The sequence below is a fragment of the Arvicola amphibius genome, chromosome 5 (genome assembly GCF_903992535.2).
Source record: "Arvicola amphibius chromosome 5, mArvAmp1.2, whole genome shotgun sequence".
NCBI lineage: Eukaryota > Metazoa > Chordata > Mammalia > Rodentia > Cricetidae > Arvicola > Arvicola amphibius.
The window spans coordinates 70708403-70729311 of record NC_052051.1 but is presented as its reverse complement, the minus strand read 5'-3'; the positions used below and the strand labels follow the sequence as shown (position 1 = coordinate 70729311).

The following is a 20909-nucleotide window of genomic DNA, read 5'->3' as shown; positions in this document are numbered from 1 at the left end:
TAATCTTAGCATGTGGGTCTCTGAGTTTGAGACTAACCTATTCTACATAGGGAGTTCCTGAACAGCCAGGGATACATAGTGAGACTCTGACTCAGAAACAAATAAATATCTATTATGTGACCCAGCTATATCACACTTGGGCATATACTCAAAGGACTCTGAATCCTACACTAGAGACATATGCACATCCATGTTTATTGCTGTACTGTTCATAGCAGAAGTGGAACCAGCCTAGATGTCCATCAACAGATGAATGGATAAAGAAAATACAGTACATATACATAGCGAAATCATTATATTTGCAAGAAAGTAGATGAAACTAGATATCACATGTTAAAAAAAATAAACCAGACTCATACTGCATTTTTCTCTCATGGGGATTCTAGACATGGCTGTGTGGGCGGGTGTGTATGAGAAAGGGAGAATTAGAAAGGGGCCGAGAGAGAAGAGGAAAAAGGAAAAAGAAAAAAGTAAGTGTGTGGTATACACTGGCCATGAGAGCAGAGGGGAGCTATTGAGAGGAAGGAAACCAGCAGGAATACCGGGAGATGGGGAAGGATGAGGGACAAGTGTCAACAAGAGCAAAATATGAAAATGCCTCAATGAAATTCCTTTCATATGCTAATTTAAACTAATGAAAAGTTTAGAAAAGAAAAATGATTATATTTGTTTACTTATTTACTTATAGTTCTGGGGAGAAGAAAATGACAATACTTGACAAATTCATAAGAATGATTTTAATTGTCTAAACTGAAAGGAGGGGATTGCATTTGCCTTTTACAAAAATTTTGAAGAGCTTTTTATTATATGTGTATAAGTGTTTTGTCTGTGTGTGTGTGTGTGTGTGTGTGTGTACGTACATACTATATACACACATTTGTACACCATGTGTATGTCTGGTGCCCACAGAAGTGGGCATCTGAACCCTGGAACTAGAGTTACAAATGGTTATGAGCAAACCTAGGCCCTTAGTCGGTGCTCTTAACCACAGAGTCATCTCTCTATCCTCCATTTGCCTTTTATTTATAAGAAGAGTAATTCCTGAAAAGACCTGACTTCGTTTTTTAATATGCTATTTCATTTATGTGAATATGAAATTGATTTAACTGGATGCTGATACTATTTTTTTACATTTAAAGCTATTTCAAAGATGCCTTATGAAGGTTTTGCACATTGATTTATGGAAATGTTATCTTTCATATGTCAGAGAAACCAAGGGTAAACTGCCAAGTTACAAGTAAGTAAAATCATGGTCTTAAGAGTGCATGTGGAAGCCAGGTGGTGGTGGTGGTGCACACCTTTTATCTGAGTGCCAGGAAGCCGAGGCAAGTGGATATCTGGGAGTTTGAGGCCAGCCTGGTCTACAGATTGAGTTTCAGGACAGGCAGGATTACACAGAGAAACTGTAGTGTCTGTGTCTGTGTGTGTGTGCGCGTGCGTGTTGGGGGTTGGATGTTGTCTCTAGACACACATTTTTACGTAACTCATACTATCTCTTGTGTCTGAGTGACATATGGGAAGAAACCTAAGTATTTGAAAAGTCAGAATTCTCCAAGAAATCAGGAAAAGTGCAAGAAACTTCTTAATGCTTGTCTCAGCACCATTCTTGAAAAGTTATATGGTATAAGTTATATGTGCCACTTAAGATGTCCAAGGCAGCTGCTTGGTAGTTAGTTGCCCACTATGACTCCTGCCTGCCTATCTTCACTGACTCTAACCTGATATTCTCTGATGCATTTTGACAACAGTTTAGGTTTGGTTTTGGGTTTTGATTTTTTTCTTTGTAGCTCAGAGTAGTAGGGGTACTATATAGCGTAGGCTGGCCTTGAATTTGCTGTTGCCCAGACTGGCCTTTAGGGTAATGCTCCTGCCTCAGCTTCCTGTGTCAATAACTTCTTGGGAAGTCATGAACCACTATACCCAGCTGATAACAAGTTTTTAAAAATATCTTTTATTTTCATTTCAGAGAAAAAATGGCTCAAGCTTATGACTTTGCACTGGATAAAATTGGAATGGAAATTATGTCTTATCAGGTAGAGTTCATAGTTTTAAATATATGGAAATATAGCTCAGAAGTAGAGTACTTACACAGTGTGCATGAGACCTGGGTATGTGCTAAAATGTGAAAATAATTAAAAATATATTCATGTTTTGTTTTATTTCTTAGATTTGGGTGGATTACATCAATTTCTTAAAAGGCGTGTAAGTATTGCTTTCATTTTTAATATATAAACAATTGATTTGGCTATAATACAATTAATGGTATTTCTTACCCAACTTCAGGGAAGCTGTCGGGTCTTATGCAGAAAATCAGAGAATAACTGCTGTCCGAAGAGTTTATCAACGAGGTTGTGTTAATCCAATGATCAACATTGAACAACTTTGGAGAGACTACAACAAGTACGAAGAGGTAAATTAAGCCAGAGTTTATTACAAACTCAACATATTCCTTTGTTTTTGGTTTGTTTTTGAGAGAGGGTTTTTCTCCATAACAGCCTTCACTATTCTGGAACACCCTCTGTAGACCAGGCTGGCCTTGAACTCACAGAGATCCACCTGTCCCTGCCTCCCTAGTGCTGGGATTAAAGGCGCGTGCCATCACTGCCCAGTTCAAACTGGACATTTTAATTAAATTTAGGGACTGTAGCCTTCTAGTGTCAGGTGCCTGAATATTAGTGTTACACACTGTGTTCTCCTGCTATTGGGATTTATTTTGCTGCATTATGGATTAAACCCTAAGTTTTATTCATATGAGGGAATTGTCCTATGGTGGAGCTATATATTCCTAGACACATTGTTTTATATTGATTCCAATAAATAATTTATATTTTTATAGTTCTGTAGTAACAATGTGCAAGTATTTCTGTGATATATTGGCTTCGAATCCTTTTGATCCCTACCAAGAAAGATATAGCTGAGTAGGTCTATTTGCAGTTTTTTAAAGAAATCTCTGTATTAACATTTGAATTAATTTGTTCCCACCAGTAGTATATAATTGTTCCTTTTGTCCACATCCTTGAGAGCAGTTATGATTTGTTTGCTTAATGACTGCTTTGACTAGATAAGATAGAATCTCATAATTTCATGTCTACTACAGAGCTACAGTAGATCAGGCTGTCTTCAAATTCAAAGAGATTTGCCTGCCTCTGCTTTCCAAGTACTGGGATTAAAGGCGAACACCACCACCACCGGCTAAAAATTTTTTATAATTTTAATTTTTCTGTTGTGATTTATATGTTACAGTGTATTTCTGAGTGTGAGTGTGTGTGTGTGTGTGTGTGTGTGCGTGTGTGTGTTTTAATTTTTGCTTGTGTATGTATGGATATGTTGACCACATGAATGTCTTGTACACTGCTTATCTGTCTGGTGCTCCAAGGGACCTGCGGAGGCATTGGTTCCTCTGGAACTGGAGTTACAGATAGTTATGAGCTACCATGTGGGTGTTGGGAATCAAACCCAAGTGCTTTTACCTACTAAAGCCATCATGCGTGCTAGTCAAATTTTTTTCCCCTAGGCCTAATATATAGTTTAGTGATAGAGTGTTTGTCTAGTTGCCTTGTATGCAGGAGACTATGGGTTTAGTCTACAGAACTGTTAAGAAAAAAAAAGGAAAGAAAAGAAAAAGCAATTAATAATATTTTTTTCTTCAGGGTATCAATATTCATTTAGCTAAAAAAATGATTGAAGATCGGAGTAGAGACTACATGAATGCTCGACGTGTAGCAAAGGTATGAAATTCTATCAGGCTACTTAATTTAATGTTCTAAATCATTAAAATAATTAGCAAGTTTTCCTATCTGATGTTACTCTTGATATTTTCAATTTTGTCGTTTTGGAGATAGGGTCTATAGCAATGGCTCTCCTGGAACTCATTAAGCAAACCAGGCTGGCCTCATATTTACAGGAATCAATTTGCCTCTGCCTCTTGAGTGTTAGAATTAAAGGCCTGGCAAAATGATATAGTTAAATTGAAATAATATAAGTTATATTTGGAAGAATTTTTTTACCTTTGTTTGTTTGGGGGGTGTGTGTTACAGGGTATCATCTAACCTGGGGATTCACAGAAGTGTTCTAATACTGAGTTACATCCCAGTCATAAAAGTTCTTTTTTTCTGTTTGTTTCTGAAATAGAGTCTAGCTATGTAGTTCTGATTGACCTTATATTGTATAGCTCAGCTGCCCTCAAATTAGTGGCATTCTTTCTGTATCATCTTCCCAAGTGCTAGAATTATAGACCGGAGCTTCCAGGCCTGACCAGAAATATTTTTCAAAACAGAGAAGTTTTACATAGAATTATTGAATTAGTTGATATCCTTCCTTCATATTTGCTTATCTGAATATTATGTTACTCTGTATTCAGAGTGTGGTTATAAAATAACATAGCTCTTTGGGACAGATTTTGTGCTGTGTACATCATACCTTTCTGTTCATTGGAAAAATAGGCAAATAGTATAAACTATTAGCTTCTCCAAAGGTGGCAATACAATACTCCCAAACCTCCACTTGTGTTATATCTTACACCATCCATCCTGCAGAGTGGCCCTCCTACATTGCCTGTAGAGATAGCCCCTGGTATTCTATTCACCATTCCTAGGAATCTGGTTTTGGTTGGTAACACTCTGTTATGTCTTTCCTTACTTTGGGCTTTTGTTTTGTTGTTTTTGGATGTTGTTTGACATCTGCCTTTTGAGACAGTGTCTCATGTAGTCCAGGTTGACTTCAAACTCACTATGTATCTGAAGATAACCTTGAATTCTAAAATCATATTAACTAAGTGATATTAGATATAGGAGAGTAAACATTTTAAACAAAGTATTTTAGACTGATCAACTTGCCCCTCATATATCTGAGTTGTTCTAGGCTCATCAAAAATCTGTAAATGTTTGCTTAGGAATATGAGACAGTAATGAAAGGCTTAGATCGCAATGCTCCGTCAGTGCCTCCTCAGAACACTCCTCAAGAAGCTCAGCAAGTAGACATGTGGAAGAAGTACATCCAGTGGGAGAAGAGTAACCCCCTCCGTACCGAGGACCAGACCCTTATAACAAAAAGAGGTAACAAGAGGAACCCTCGTGGGACTCCTACTACATGTATCTTGGACTGTTTGATTTTAATCTCATGGATTGCCTCAAGCCCTGCTCCTGCTTCTCCCACCCACCACTTCAGGCTCTTACTGTCTTAGCTTTCTGAGTTACAGGAATGTACGACCATGCCCAGATGAGGCTTTGCTTTTTATTCCTAAATCTTTTTTATTCCACTTGTGTTTTTTTATTCAAAATCATGTCTATAGATCTATTTTCATGTTCACCTATCCCTTGTTTTATTATATCCAATCTGCTGTTGAGTTAATATAGCAAATTGTTCATTTTATGTACTGTAAATTTTAGTTCTATGAATTTCCATTTAATTTTTTTTTAATTTTAGTTTTTTGAGACAGTTTCCCAGTAGCTATGAAGCCAGTCCTGTAACTTGCTCTGTAGATCAGGCTGTCCTCAAACTCAAAGAGATTCGCTTGCCTCTGCTTTCCAAGTGCTGGGCTTAAAGGCGGACACCACCACTACCTGGCTAAAATTTTTTATAATTTTAATTTTTCTGTTACGATTCATGTGTTACAGTATATTTCTGAGTGTGTGTGTTTGTTTTAATTTTTGCTTGTGTGTATTACTTATTGTGCATTTGGACAATATGAATCTCACTGTTGTCCCTTACCCAATCTACTTTAATTTCTGCTTTATTCTGCAGTACAATTTAATATTCAGTTTTTTGCTATTTTTTTTTTGCAGGGGTGTTTTATTTTACTTTACTTGTATAACATATGTATATGACAACATATACACATAGATACACATGGAGATAAAGAAGTAGCAGGGATTAAACCCAAGGCCTTGTACATTTGTACATGCTTAGCATATGCTCTATCACAGAAAAAGAACTTCTGTCTTCAGTTTACAATTTTTAATTCCAGAAGCATTAGACTTCTACTAACTACTGTTACTGCTCGATTGCAATTTCACTGAATTCTTCAATTTTGTAGGCTCATTCACATGCAGGACTTTATAAATACTGTTTCTTTGTTTATATCTATTTTGGGGCAGTGGGGATCAAACCTAGAACCACATGCATGGCAGACAAGAACTTTACCAGAGTCACATCCTTGATAACCTCTGCCAATGTCTACGCACCCTCTCCTCTGTCCCACTTACTTCTCACTGACTGTCTATGCCCCTTTGGTGTCCAGATGCCAGTCACTCAGTAAAGTCACTTAGCTTTCTGTGTGTGTGTGTGTGTGTGTGTGTGTGTGTGTGTGTGTGTGTGTGTACATGTATGGTAGTCAAAGGACTGTTTTTTTGAGACAGAGTTTTGCTGTGGGACAATGATCTTGTATCCTGTAAAGATTTGTCTGTTTTATTAGTTTAATAAAATGCCTATTGGCCAGTAGCCAGGCAGGAAGTATAGAAGGGGCAACCAGAACAGGAGAATTCTGGGAAGAGGAAAGGCTGAGTCTGCAGAGGAAGCAAGATGAGAATGCCTCACTGATAAAGGTACCAAGCCATGTGGCTAACACATACAAGAATTTTGGGTTACTGTAAGATGTAAGAATTAGGTAATAAGAAAGCCTGAGCTGCTAGCCAGCCAGTTTATAATTAATGTACACCTCTGTCTGTTTGGGACTAAATGGCTGTGGAACTGGGCAGGACATTCTCTGTGTATCAGTCCTAGCTGTCCTGGAATTAGCTCTTGTAGACCAGACTGGTCTCAAACTCACAGAACTCTGCCTAGCTCTGCCTCCTGAGTGCTGAAATTAAAGGCAAGCACCACCACCATAGCCTTTGTCCTTCTTGACTGTTAGAAGTTTTGTTCACTTTTGCACTGCTGGTGCCTTTCTCTCCTTCCAGCATCTAGTTGTCCCAGTAGATAGTAACTTGGTGAATAGTGGACAAATCAGCCTCTGGAGGATACTGCTTTATTTCTTTTTATCTTAATTGAGTTTTTTGTGCTTGTCTTCCCTTAGTTATGTTTGCTTATGAACAGTGCCTGCTTGTTCTGGGCCATCACCCTGATATTTGGTACGAAGCTGCCCAGTATCTGGAGCAGTCAAGTAAGCTGCTTGCGGAAAAAGGGGTGCGTATCCTTCCCCATCTTCCTTCCTTTTGTTTCTTTGGTCTAGCAATAAGATCTACTGGAAAAATTATAACACCAATTTTAGTAATAAAGTGTAAATTTTGTCTAGGTTTAAACATACATACATGCACATACACCCATGCATAACATTAAATAGCAGAAGGGGAGCTGTTTGGGAAGTGGGGAGGAGAGACTAGACAAGATAGTGGTATACTCTCAGGAAAGTACAGTGGTGGATGTGTATGTGTGTGTGTGTGTGTGTGTCTATATAAATGAAAATGTCATAATAAAACTCATTCTATTTGCTAAATAGAAACTTTATTAAAAGTTTATATATTAAGCGTATATGTTGAAAATTTTAAGCTTATGTCAATATGAACTTTAGTAACACACATGATTATACGTCCTTGGAATTAAAATATGATTGCTTTTGAAACTGTTCAAAGCTCTGTATCATTTAAAGAACTTCAGTGGTTCTCCTAGAGTTTAGAGTAATAGGGGCTGGAATGAATAACTGGGTACTAGAGGCCCCTGGGCTCAAGCCCTAGAAACTCTTCATTGACCAGAGCAGGAAGAATATTTGATATTTTTTTCTTAAATGCAAATGTATATTTGGGTTTGTTTGTTTGTTTGTTTGTTTGTTTAATAAGTACATTATAAAGTGGATACTGTCTCATTTTTACTTTCAACTGCATTAAAGTTATTGAGGATGTGCTTTGTTTTTCCTCTTAGGATATGAACAATGCCAAATTATTTAGTGATGAAGCTGCTAATATATATGAAAGAGCCATAAGCACTTTATTAAAGAAGAACATGCTCCTTTATTTTGCATATGCAGATTATGAAGAGGTGAGAAGAGTCAGAAGGTTTGGAACTATACGCGTGCGTGCGTGCGTGCGGGTGTGTGTGTGTGTGTGTGTGTGTGTGTGTGTGTGTGTGTGACATGCTGGCCTCAAACTTGTGGTTCTCTCTGAGCCTGCTGGATACTGGGATTACATCTAGTGCTTACAATTTTACTGCACAACTAAATTTTTTTTTTATTCCAGCTTCTTTTGCTTTTGTGGCCAGAGATGATAACCATAAACAGTTGTTAGATTCAAGTTCATAAAAGTTTATGTGCAATATAGGTGCCATTGTGTGTGTTATGGGAACAGGAGTATAATCTTCAGGCTCCTTAAAGCTCAGATCTGCTTGTTAGTAAGTATATATTTATATTCACTTCTCTGCCACCTTAGAGTCGCATGAAGTATGAGAAGGTTCACAGTATATATAACAGACTTCTGGCAATTGAGGATATTGACCCCACTTTGGTGAGTAACCTCTAAGTCTGTTTTCCCCACCATTATTCTCTGACTTAATTCAACAAAAATTTAATTCATAAACAATAAGATTCGTTGTTCTTATGTCTTATTAGATCATGGGACCCTCTATACAAAACACTGCTGGGCATGATGGCTTACACTTGTAATCTCAGTATTTGGGAAGTGGAGACAGAAGGATCAGGAGTTCAAGGTTATCTTTGACTACATAGTGAGTTTAAGGATAACCTGCATTATATAAGGTTCTGCCTCAAAAATCAAATAAAGAAACAGAGCACTTTCATCACCCCTGAAAAATCCCCTTCTGTGACCCTTTGTAGTCAACCCTTCACTCTTCTCCAGTCCCTAAAAGTTGGTGATCTCCACTCTGTTGGATTTTTTGTTTTTACTGCATCAGTGTGAAATAGCTACAAAAAAAGGTTCTTTTAACAAAATAAGATCATATTTTTAAAATAGTCTTTTAAAACAGGCATACAAAATAGGGGTTTCATTACAGTATTTTCATGCATGCTTTATCTTCCTACTCCCCCATCTCATCTCCTTTTCCCCTTAGCTGCTGCCTTTCCAATTCCAGAAACCTCCCTTCTGCCTTTATGTCATGTATATTCTATTTCTCTTACCTTCTGCCCTAACGAGCTCTTTTCTCATGGTTGAGTTCATAGTTTCATTGTCTGTCTGTGGTAGTTTGAACAATTGGCTGTGATTATCTCATAGGGCATGGCACTGTTGGGAGGTGTGGCTTTGTTAGGGTAGGTGTGACCTTGTTGGAGAAAACACGTCTTTGTGGGGATGAGCTTTGAGGTTTGCTATGCTCGGATTACCTTCTCGGTTCACTTCCTGTTGCCTGCAAGATGTAGGACTCTCAGCTGTCTCTCCCATATCATGTCTCCCTGCACGCTGCCATGCTCCCTACCATGATGATAATGGACTGAACTTCTGAAACTGTAAGCAAGCCACCGCAGTTAATTTTTTTTTTTTTTTTTTTTTTGTAAGCATTGCCGTGGTCATGTTGTGTCTTCACAGCAATAAAAACCCTAAGACACCTTTTCTCCTATATATGCATATGCACACATATATAAAAATGGAAGTTTAGGGTCTACATGTGAGAGAAAACATGTAGAATTGTCCTTTAGTCTGGCTTATTTTGCTTAAGGTAACACTTTCCAGTTCCATCTATTTTCTTGAAAATGTCACAATTATATTTTTTTATTTATGGCTGAATAAATTTTTTTTCTTTTTGGCTATGGGGATTGGGGGTATTGTGACAGGATCTAGTGTAGCCTAGGCTGTTCCTTTTTTTTTCTTTTTCTTTTTTCAGTTTAGTTATTATGCATACTGTGTTCTGCCTGCATGTCTCATTACAGATGGTTGTGAACCACCATGTGGTTGCTGGGAACTGAACTCAGGACCTCTCATGGCTCTTACCCTCTAAGACACTGCTCCAGCCAACTTTTCTAGAAATTTCAACTAAGGTCCTATATTAAGGTGTTACTGCTCTAGCTGGTGGCATGAACCTGCGAGAGTGGAGCCTAAAAAAGAGGCAGACTAAAGTCCCATGAAATAGCCAACTTATTATCAGACAATTTATTGGTATAACCTCAGTTCTGAGGGTATTCTGAGGGCTAAGTATGCTCATATAAGCAAAGTTCATACTTGCTTAGGCTATATACAATCATGAGAACAAGCCATGCTTGGACACATCATCTGAATAATAATAGTAAATGATGAGTAAACCCACTCCTATCTGCTACACCCAGGAGGGACACAAAAGCACATTCCAAGAACAACCCATTATGAACGAATAAAACCTTGTTGTTTTTTTTTTTCTTTCCCCCTTGGAATTTTCTTACAAGCTCTCAGAATTTTCCTCACATAGCTTCCATCATAAACCATGTCCCAACATTAAGATATTGGAATTTTTATGGTAACTGTATTGACTCCATAGATTGTTTTCAGTAATACCATTATCTTCAGAACATCATTCTGCCTATCCATGAACATTTATCCATCTGCTGTGTGTCTTCAATGCAGTGCATCAGTATTTTCAAAAGTTTTCATAATAGAAGCCTTTCACCTCCTTGGTTAAGTTTCTTCCTAAGTATTTTGTGTTGTTTTTTAAAAAGTGGTTGTGAATGAGCTAGTTTTCCTAATCTCTTAGGAAGATTTTGCTAGTGTACAGATTTTTATGTTGGTTTTTGTATTCTGATAGTTTGATAAAAATATTTATCAGATCCAATAGTTTTCTCATGAAATATTTAGTCTTTTTTGTTTGTTTGTTTGTTTGTTTGTTTTTGTTTGTTTTATTTTGTTTTTTCAAGACAGGGTTTCTCTGTGTAGCTTTGGTGACTGTCCTGGAACTAGCTCTGTAGATCAGGCTGGCCTCAAACTCACAGAGATCCGCCTGCTTCTGCCTCCCGAGTGATGGGATTAAAGGCATGTGTCACCACACTCAGCAAATAAGGGATTATTTGACTTTTCCTTTTTAAAATCTATTTTTTTTTTTTGTTTGTGTTTCTGCTCTAGCTAAGACTTCAGTAATATACTGACTGATCCTTGGAGAAAGTGAGTACCGAGTCTTGTTCCTGATTTTAGAGAAACTCCTCCTTTCCCCCTTTGCGATAGTGTTGGCTCTAGGTTTCTTGTATATAGCCATTATGTTGAGATATATGCATTCTACTCCAGCTTTCTTCAGGGTTTTCATGATGAAGGAGTTTTATACCTTGTCAAAGGCTTTTCTGTGTCTACTGAGATAATCGTGTCCTTTTTATCATTAAATGTATTTAGGTGCTAGATTACACTTACTGATTGACATATGTTGAACCAAACTTTCATCTCTAGAATAAAGTCAACTTGATCATTGTGTGTGAACAGACATTTTGTCCTAACTGCCTGGTCCCAAATAACCAACTCAGAGGCTATGAATTATAAATGCTGGACGGTAGCTCAGATTTCTCACTAGCAAGCTCTTACATTCTCTTACACTTAAATTAACCCATATTTCTATTTATGATTTGCCACATGGCTCATGGCTTGTTAGCTCATATTTTATACATCCAGCTTGCTCAGCAACTGGCTGGCCTCTCTCTTGACTTCATCCTCCTTCCTATCATTCTCAATTTGGCTTTTCCACCTAACTTCCTGCCCAGATACTAGCCTGTCAGCTTTTTATTAACCAATAAGAGTAATTCATATTCATAATATAGAAAGGGATTTTATGTGTTTTTGAATTTGACTTGCAAGAATTTTATTGAAAATTTTTGCAGTGTGTTTGTCAAGAAATTTGTTCTATATCTGTAGGGTTGGTTTTTGGTTTTGATTTTTTTCTGTTGTGTCCTATATTTTTGATTTCAGGGTTCTTTCCTCATTGGCTCTGTGGAATAGGTTGAAGAATCTTGCTTTCAGTTCTTTAAAGGTTTGGGAACATTCAGCAGTAAATCCATCTAAACCTGGACTTTTCTTGGTTAGGAGACTTTATTCTTCCTTCAGTCTCACTGACTATTATGAATCAGATGAATCAGTTTATTTGAATCAGATGAATCAGTTTATTGTTCATATGTTTGTAGTGTGAAGCAGCGGGGCTGCGTCCCGCCACCCGGCCGCCGGCTAGCTTTACACCCGATATAATGACACGGAATCTGTATTCTTTTAAAACACTGCCTGGCCCATTATCTGTAGCCTTTTATTGGCTAATTCTCATATCTTTCTTTAACCCATATTTAGTAATCTGGGTAGCACCACGAGGTGTGGCTTACCAGGAGAGATCTTAACCTGCATCCATCTCGGAGAGGAGCAGCATGGAGCCTCACTATGGCGACTGTCTGAAGCGTCTCCCCAACTCTACTTCCTTGTTCCCACAGTTCTGTTCTGTGTACTCCACCTACCTAATTTTCTGTCTCTTAAAGGGCCAAGGCAGTTTTCTTTATTAATTAACCAATGAAAGAAACATAGACAGATAACTCTCCTCCATCATTTCCCCTTTTTCTGTTTAAACAAAAAAGAAAGGCTTCAACTTTAACATAGCAAAATTACATATAACAAAACAGTTATCAAGCAAGTATTACAGTTACAATATTTAAATCTATTTTATCTTTATCATAACTAAGGAAATCTATAACTATCTATTTATTCTTCAACTCCACCAAGACTCCAGAAGGATATAATACTACCTAAGTAAACAAGTCATTTGTAACTTTCAAACTCTAGAAATGACAGAGACAATTCGCTGCCTAGACAGTCACCCAAAGTTCCTCTGTACCATTGGGGCATCCATCTTCAGCCTACAGGCCCATAGTGTCCAGCAGACTTTTTCATGAAGCAGGAAATTCCAAAGACAGTTCAGTCACTTTCTGCTGTGTCCTGCAGAATGTCTCGCAGACTCTTTCATGAATCAGGAACCCCGAAAGACCATCTCACCTTTAGGAAAGTTCAGCAGTCCTCTCTCTGCGGGTTTTTTGTGTCCAGTTTATGCAACAGTCCAGCCAAGAGCAGTTTCTTGCCCAAATGGCTAACAAACTCCATAAGTAGCCTCTTTGATGCCCATCTTCCTCTCGAAGTAGATTGGTGCTGCCAGGAGCAGACGTGTCTCATTGTCATGAAAAACCCTAAGTTATTAAAACATTAAATGCCATATTCTGCAGTCCTTGAAAGATATGAAGAATGTCTATCTAACTGAAATATATCTCTACATATCTAGAAAATCTAATAACATGACTACAAGCTTAACTATTATCAATGATTATCCATTAACAACCTATATTTCCTAATTATACATTACAGTTTTTAAAATGAACTACAATCACAATAGCTTAATCAAGATCAGAAATACATATACATATAACAAAATTGACCTTAAAATCTATACCAATGCAAATTCATATCTATATCATCTCCCCCTTTAAATGTAAAAGAACATTTATAAGCAATATTTGGGAAAATGGGCGCAGTGTTTTCTCTCCAAACTGCTTCCTGCTGAATGGGGGCGCTGTTATTTAGGTCTTTCATGGTATAACCTGTCTGCTAGGTTCATCCCAGTCGGCAGTTGAGCGAAGTAATTTTTTGAGGGTGTTCACAGCAACCTTTCAGGAGGGCGTGGTCTATCATACCATATTGGGATAGAAGCAATCCACAGAGTCTCGTCCTCTGTGAAAACAAAAGAAGAAACTCTTTTCCAAAGCATCATGTTCTTAGATCCAAATCCTGAAGTCATACCGTTAAAATGTCCATTCTGGTCTAGCCTGGCAGCCCATATAATGAAATGTCTCTCTGTACTTAGCTCCTTTACAGTCAAAAAAATCAAAGAAAACACAACAAAATACATAATCCAGACTCTCTGTGAATTTTCCATTTTTATGCGGCTTATTTTCATTCTATCACTTTACTTTATTCTGTCTCTTTAAAGACTTTAGCCTTTTTTAGGCATTAACTTTATTTTTTATATTTTCTTCTTCTCTCTCTCAAGCCTACATACATTCATCCAACACTGTGACTCATTTAAAAGTCTTTTATGTCTGAATCTGTCCTATTGTGAATCTGTAATTTTTTTACTGTCGAGAAACTTGTTTGATTTGAGCCTTTACATTGCTAAGCGCTTAAGACTCTAAGCTGTGACATTCCTAGGTCAAAAACAGGTACTGCGGGCTTGCCCCGCCCAGTCCAACATGGCGGAGCCGCTTGTGACTCTGAATCAGTTGCACCTCTGAGCTGCAAAGCCGCTGGGCTGTTCTGGATGTTGGCTCCACCTCTCTCCAATTTCAAAATGGAGGATGTACCATTTTCTACTAGCTCTGGGGCCTCCAGGTAGGAGCCACACTCAGCACTTTAATTCTGAGACTGAGTGTGCGGCACAGAAACTCATTTCATCCAAGTTACAGCCAAATCTGACGCGCAGAGTACCGCGCAGCCTGGAAACATCGGCAGAAATCCGCCATGCTCTCCCGCTAAGCCTGATTCCGCCATCTGCCCAAGCGCAGGCGGGGAGCAGTGAGCCATTGGCATGGTCTCAGAGCACTTTCTTTCCGATCCCAAGCAGGCACACAAATATCCAGTCCATAAAAGCCACTGAAATGCTTTAAAGCCAGAGTTCGCACTGGCGGCACAGCCCCAGGAAGCCGCGTTTTAAAATGACTCAGCTTTTTCTCTGCCGCTATTGCCGAAACAGGAAATCTCTCTACAGCACGTCCAGGCAAACAGCAAAAAGCTGTGTTAAACTCTCTCTCTCCTTTATTTAAAGCCCTCTCAGGTTTTTAAGTGGATTTAGTCACCACGTTGGAGCGCCAATCTGTAGTGTGAAGCAGCAGGGCTGCGTCCCGCCACCCGGCCGCCGGCTAGCTTTACACCCAAAATAATTACACGGAAACTGTATTCTTTTAAAACACTGCCTGGCCCATTATCTGTAGCCTTTTATTGGCTAATTCTCACATCTTTCTTTAACCCATATTTAGTAATCCGCGTAGCACCACGAGGTGTGGCTTACCAGGAGAGATCTTAACCTGCATCCATCTCGGAGAGGAGCAGCATGGAGACTCACTATGGCGACTGCCTCAAGCGTCTCCCCCACTCTACTTCCTTGTTCCCACAATTCTGTTCTGTCTACTCCGCCTACCTAATTTTCTGTCTCTTAAAGGGCCAAGGCAGTTTTCTTTATTAATTAACCAATGAAAGAAACATAGACAGATAACTCTCCTCCATCATATGTTCTTAATTTTTGTAGGTTATATGTGTTTAGGTTTTTAGTAATTTCTTCTGGAATTTTCTTTCTTTTTTTTTTTTTTTTTTTTTTTTTTTTTTGAGACAGGGTTTCTCTGTAACTTTGGAGCCTGTCCTGGAACTAGCTCTTGTAGACCAGGCTGGCCTTGAACTCACAGAGATCTCTCTGCCTCTGCCTCCCGAGTACTGGGATTAAAGGTATGCACCACTACTGCCCAGCTCATTTTTTTTTTTTTTTTTTGGTATGTTTTCAAAGTATTTCCTAATGATTATCTATCTTTATTGTAATCTGTTCAATAGCATCTCATTTTTCTTATCTAATTTTATTATTTAGAACTTTTTCATTTTGGCTAGTTTGGGTAGGGATTTATTAGTTTACTTTTATTTTCAAGAACCAGCTCTTGGGGACTGGAGAGATGGCTCAGCGGTTAAGAGCATCGCCTGCTCTTCCAGAGGTCCTGAGTTCAATTCCCAGCAACCACATGGTGGCTCACAACCATCTGTAATGAGATCTGGTGCCCTCTTCTGGCCTGCAGGCATACATACAGACAGAATATTGTATACATAATAAATAAATATTAAAAAAAAAACAGCTCTTTGTGGCTGGAAACACGGCTCATCAGTTACGTGCACTAGCTGCCCTTGTAGAGGACCCAGCTTTGATTTCCAGAACCCACATGGAGGCTCACAGTCACGTAGAACTTCAGTTCTAGGGGCCCTGATGCCCTTTTCTGGCCTCTACAGTCACCAGAGATGCATGTTGTCCACCTCCATACTTGCAGACTGAACACCATGCACATAAAATAAAATAAAGAAGTATAAAAGAAAAAAAATCTGCTTGTTTGATTATATGTATTGTTCTTGTTTCCATTATATTTACTTCTGTCTTGATCCTATCCTTCATCCCAGAATTTTTTTTTGCTTTTCTCTCTTCCCCCCTCTCTCTTTCTCTCAATTATTTATATATATTATATGTGTGTATTGATTATATACATATTATATATGTATATTGAGTTAGGGTTTCTCTGTGTAAACAGCCCTGGTTCTCCTGGAACCCTGTTTGTAGACCAGGCTGTCAAACTCAGAGATCTATCTGCCTGCCTCTGCCTCCTGAGTGCTGGGATTAGAAGTGTGAGCCACTACACCCAGCTGCTTTTCTTATCTGTTGATTATATTTTTTACTTCATTGATTGATTGATTATTTTAATTTTCAGATTTTCTGTGTGTTCCTTTTCAGAATCTTAATTTCCTTGCTGAGTTTATCCTTCATGTTTTCAATTCTCTTCCAAATCATTGATAGTTCTATCCACTTTACTAAGTTTCTTGTCTAGGATCTGAATTTATTTCCTTACTTTATTCATCTGCTTACTTCATCACACCTTCTATGTGGGTATTAATCCTTTTAAAAAGTGGGACTCTCATATCTTGGCATTTAGCTCTCTCATTAATTTTAGTCTTGTGTTGATGAAATGTGAAGTTGTAGGTGATCACAGTGGCTTGTCTCATTTTTTGTGTTTTAAAGATGTAGACTATCTTCTATTCTTTGGCACTTTCATACATGCAATCAATGCATCTTGACCATATGTACCTCAACTCCCCGCTCACTCCCACCAGGCACCCCCAACACAGCTTCTTGTTGTCTTTTGTGTCTTCTCCTTTCCTTTTCCTTCCTTCCTGTTCCTCCTTCCCTTCTGTCTGTCTCTCCTCTCTTTCTTTGTTATTGTTGTTATTTTGGTTTTTTGAGACAGGGTTTCTCTGTAGCTTTGGAGCCTCTCCTGGAACTCATACTGTAGACCAGGCTGGCCTCAAACTCATAGAGATCCACCTGCCTCTGCCTCCCGAGTGCTGGGATTAAAGGTGTGCGCCAGCACCTGGCTTCTTTGTTGTTAGTAACATTAATAACCCATTGTATCCAGTTGGTGCTGCCTGTTGAAATGCTGACTGCTTATGTTGTTTTGATCCTGTACTGGTAAACTGGTAATTATAGTTAGCATTACCCTTCCTCCCCCCTTTTTTTTTTTTTGAGGCAGGGTCTTACTATGTATCCCTGGCTGTCCTGGAACTCAATATGTAGACTAGGTTAACCTTGAAATCTGCCTGCCTCTGCTTCCCAAATGCTGGGATTAAAGGTATGTGCCGCTAGCCTGGCTTCTATGTCCCTCAACTTTTATATTCTTTCTGCCCCTCTTCCATAATGTTCTCTGAGTCTTGGGGGATAAGAGTTACTATAGATGTCTCATTTTATTTTCAGTACTTTGGTTTTGTATTTTTATGTGTTTTGCTCATTGGTTGGTGGGTATGTCTCCCCTCCCCCAGAGATAATAGGAACTCTTGTTTGGCCTGAATTTGCTATGTAGCCCAGGCTGGCCACAAACTCCAGAGATCTGCCTGCCTTTGACTCTGAAGGGTTGAGCTTAAAAGTGTATGTCACTATGCCCTACCCATGTCCTCTAATTATTATTATTATTATTATTGGGGTTTTTGAGACAGTGTTTTATTATGTAGCTCTGGCTATCCTGGAACTTGCTCAGTAGACCAGGCTGACTTCACAGAGATCCACCTGCCTCTGCCTCCCAAGGGCTGAGGTTAAAAACATGTGCCATCACCACACAATTGTGTCCTCCGATTTTTATTCCTTATTTTCCCCCTTTTTGTTTATTTTAATTTTACACGGGTCCACTGCAGTTTATGCCCTAGCTTCAGTAACAGGTTAAGAGTACTGGTATGAACCAGCATTAGAAGACGGTCTGTTCCCTGTTAGGACAGAGTGGCCCCAGGGAACTGATTGAGAGGATGTAGTTTATAGTGTTCTAGAGGTAAAAGTGTCTGTAGAAAGGAAGCAAGCGGCGGGGCTGCGTCCCGCCACCCTGCCGCCGGCTAGCTTTATACCTGAAATAATTACACAGAAACTGTATTCTTTTAAAACACTGCCTGGCCCATAGTTTTAGCCTCTTATTGGCTAATTCTCACATCTTCCTTTAACCCATATTTAGTAATCTGTGTAGCACCACGAGGTGTGGCTTACCAGGAGAGATCTTAACCTGCGTCCATCTCGGAGAGGAGAAGCACGGAGACTCACTATGGCGAGTGCCTAAAGCGTCTCCCCCTCTTTCCCAGAATTCTGTTCTGTCTACTCCGCCTACCTAATTTTCTGTTCTCTTAAAGGGCCAAGGCAGTTTTCTTTATTAATTAACCAATGAAAGTAACATAGACAGATAACTCTCCTCCATCAAGTGTCAATATTTATACGGTGACTGAGGAAGCAAAGTGAGAGTAAAGTACAAATTAGAAGAAAAATGTGTGGATAAGAGCAGGAGAGATCAGGGCCAGTGAGGTGGTGGCTCAGAGAGTACAGACACTTGTCACCAAGCCATACAGCTTGTGACCCCCTGGGCCCTGCAGTGTTAGGAGAGAGCTGACTCCCACAGTTGTTCTCTGACCTCCACACATGCATGTGTCTGCATATGCACACTAATAAATAAGTACTTTCTTAAAAAAGAAGCAAATCAAGTGTCCTTTATTGTAAAAGTCCTAAGAAACTGAGAATTTAAGAAACATTTTTGCTTAGATTTTTTTAAAAATTTGTGTACACACACACACACACACACACACACACACACACACGAGTGTAGGTACCTGCTGAGGCCAGAAGAGGGCACCAGATCCCTTTGAGTTGGAGTTAAAGTGATTGTGAGATACCCAGTGTGATGTAAGAACCACACTCAGGTCCTGACCTTAACCACTTAGCCATCTTTGCAACCCCAGAAACATGTTAATGTAATAAACATACATATGACAAACATCATGATAGATGGGGAAGTGCCTAAAGCATTTCCACTACAGTCACAGACCAGACGAGAGTATCTACTTTTTCCGCTTTTATTCAATATAGTGTTGGATGCCTTAGCTAGAGCAACAAAACAAGAGAAGCAAATAAAAGGTTGAAACTAACAAAGAAAGAAGTTAAAGTGTCCTTACCTGCAGAATTTTATGTATGATTCTATACATAAGAGACCTAGAGACTCCAGAAACAGAATTGATACACTTTTAACAAAGTGGAAGGATACAAAATTAACATACAAAAATAAGTAGCCTTCCTATATACCAGTAACAGATATGCTGAAGAAGAAATCTGGGAAATATGGACACTCACAGGTGCCTCAATTAAAAAAAAATACCTGGGAATATACCTAACCAAGGGATCTCTACCGTGAAATTGGGGCAGGGTGGGGGCGCTTTGTGGTATAGGTGTATATTCATGTGAGTGGAGGCCAGAAGCTGGCATCAGGTGTGTGCCTCCTTAGACTTCACCTCATTCCTTTGAGATAGTCACTGGACCTGAAACCCCCCTTTTGAGTTGGGGTGGCTGACTAGCCAGCAAGCTCCTGGGTTCATCTGTTCCTGCCCTCAACACTGGGTCACAAGCATGTACAGCAATTTCCAGGTTTTGTGTGGGTTCTGGGGATTCTAACTCAGGTCCTCATCTTCATGCAGCAAGTACACTTACCACTGAGTCATTTTCCCAGATCCCAAATTTTATTTTATTTATTTTTATTTTTGTGGTGCTAGTGGTCAAACCTAGGCAACCCCTTTAGCACTGAGTCCTTGTTTGATTGTTTACTTGTTTTGATAGTGATAGGGGTTGAATTCCCCTTTAATTCATATAGTCTAGAATTAGTAGTATTATTGTATGACCATCTGATGATATAAGAAAAAAGAAGCTGGGCAGTGGTGGCACACGCTTTTAATCACAGCATGCGGGAAGCAAAAACAGGAGGATCTCTGAATTTAAGGCCAGTGTGATCTACAAATCGAGTTCCAGAACAGCCAGGCGTATACATAGAAACCCTGCCTTGAAAAAAACAAAAAACAAGACAGATAACCTTGCCAGGTGGTGGCACACGCCTTCCATCCCAGTGCTCGGGAGGCAGAAGTAGGCAGATCTGTGGGTTAGAGGCCAGCCTGGTCTATAGAACTAGTTCTAGGACAGCCAGGACTATACAGAGAAGCCCTGTCTTGAAAAACAAATCCAAAAAAAAAAGGATAATTTTGTGTCATATAGATTATATCTCAATAAAAATTAGCATATATCCCCAATGCCTGTGGAAAAGTAACTTATAATTCTACCCTGTAGTTTCTTATACTAGAAATAGCATAGCACTTAGTTCTCTGGGACTAGATGCTATGAGGGCCATATTCTGCCTAATGTGTAGAATACAAATAATTTTTTTCTCATAGGTATATATCCAATATATGAAATTTGCAAGGAGAGCAGAAGGTATCAAATCTGGAAGGATGATATTTAAAAAAGCAAGAGAGGACGCGAGAACGCGCCATCACGTCTACGTCACCGCGGCACTCATGGAGTACTACTGCAGCAAGGTGAGCGCAGCGCCTCTGTGAAGACACAGAAGCTCCATCCTGTTGGGCACTTTTCTTTAATCCCAGCACTATAGTGGAGGCAGGCAATTTTAATGAGTTCCAGGCCTGCCAGATTTACATAGCAAAGACCCCATCTCTAAAAGCCCCACTTTAAGTAATTAAGCTTAATTGCTTTGTTTTTTAAAGAAGGTCTTAAGTTTATCTGTGTTAAATTATGTGCGATATTATCCAGCTCAATAGCTTGCTAATTTGGACCTTATTAAATTCCACATTTTTAATTTTTCTTTGTTTCTTTATTGATTGTTTATATACTAGAAGGCCTCATGCATCCTAGATAAGCTCTATACCTAGAACTGGAGGGGGGGCGGTCCCTGCTGGAGA

The 20909-nt window shown here is 39.0% G+C and overlaps 1 protein-coding gene across 1 annotated transcript in view; it reads left to right on the top strand.

Moving 5' to 3' along the window:
* Cstf3 (cleavage stimulation factor subunit 3) overlaps positions 1 to 20909 on the top strand; it is an 88189-nt gene that overhangs the window by 58394 nt on the left and 8886 nt on the right. Inside the window, exons 5-14 of the mRNA XM_038331057.1 lie at positions 1140 to 1237; positions 1967 to 2033; positions 2168 to 2202; positions 2284 to 2410; positions 3651 to 3728; positions 4892 to 5054; positions 7013 to 7122; positions 7855 to 7971; positions 8358 to 8432; positions 20385 to 20528. Coding sequence (XP_038186985.1) covers positions 1140 to 1237; positions 1967 to 2033; positions 2168 to 2202; positions 2284 to 2410; positions 3651 to 3728; positions 4892 to 5054; positions 7013 to 7122; positions 7855 to 7971; positions 8358 to 8432; positions 20385 to 20528 — 1014 coding nt within the window. The remainder of the gene's footprint in view (positions 1 to 1139; positions 1238 to 1966; positions 2034 to 2167; positions 2203 to 2283; positions 2411 to 3650; positions 3729 to 4891; positions 5055 to 7012; positions 7123 to 7854; positions 7972 to 8357; positions 8433 to 20384; positions 20529 to 20909) is intronic.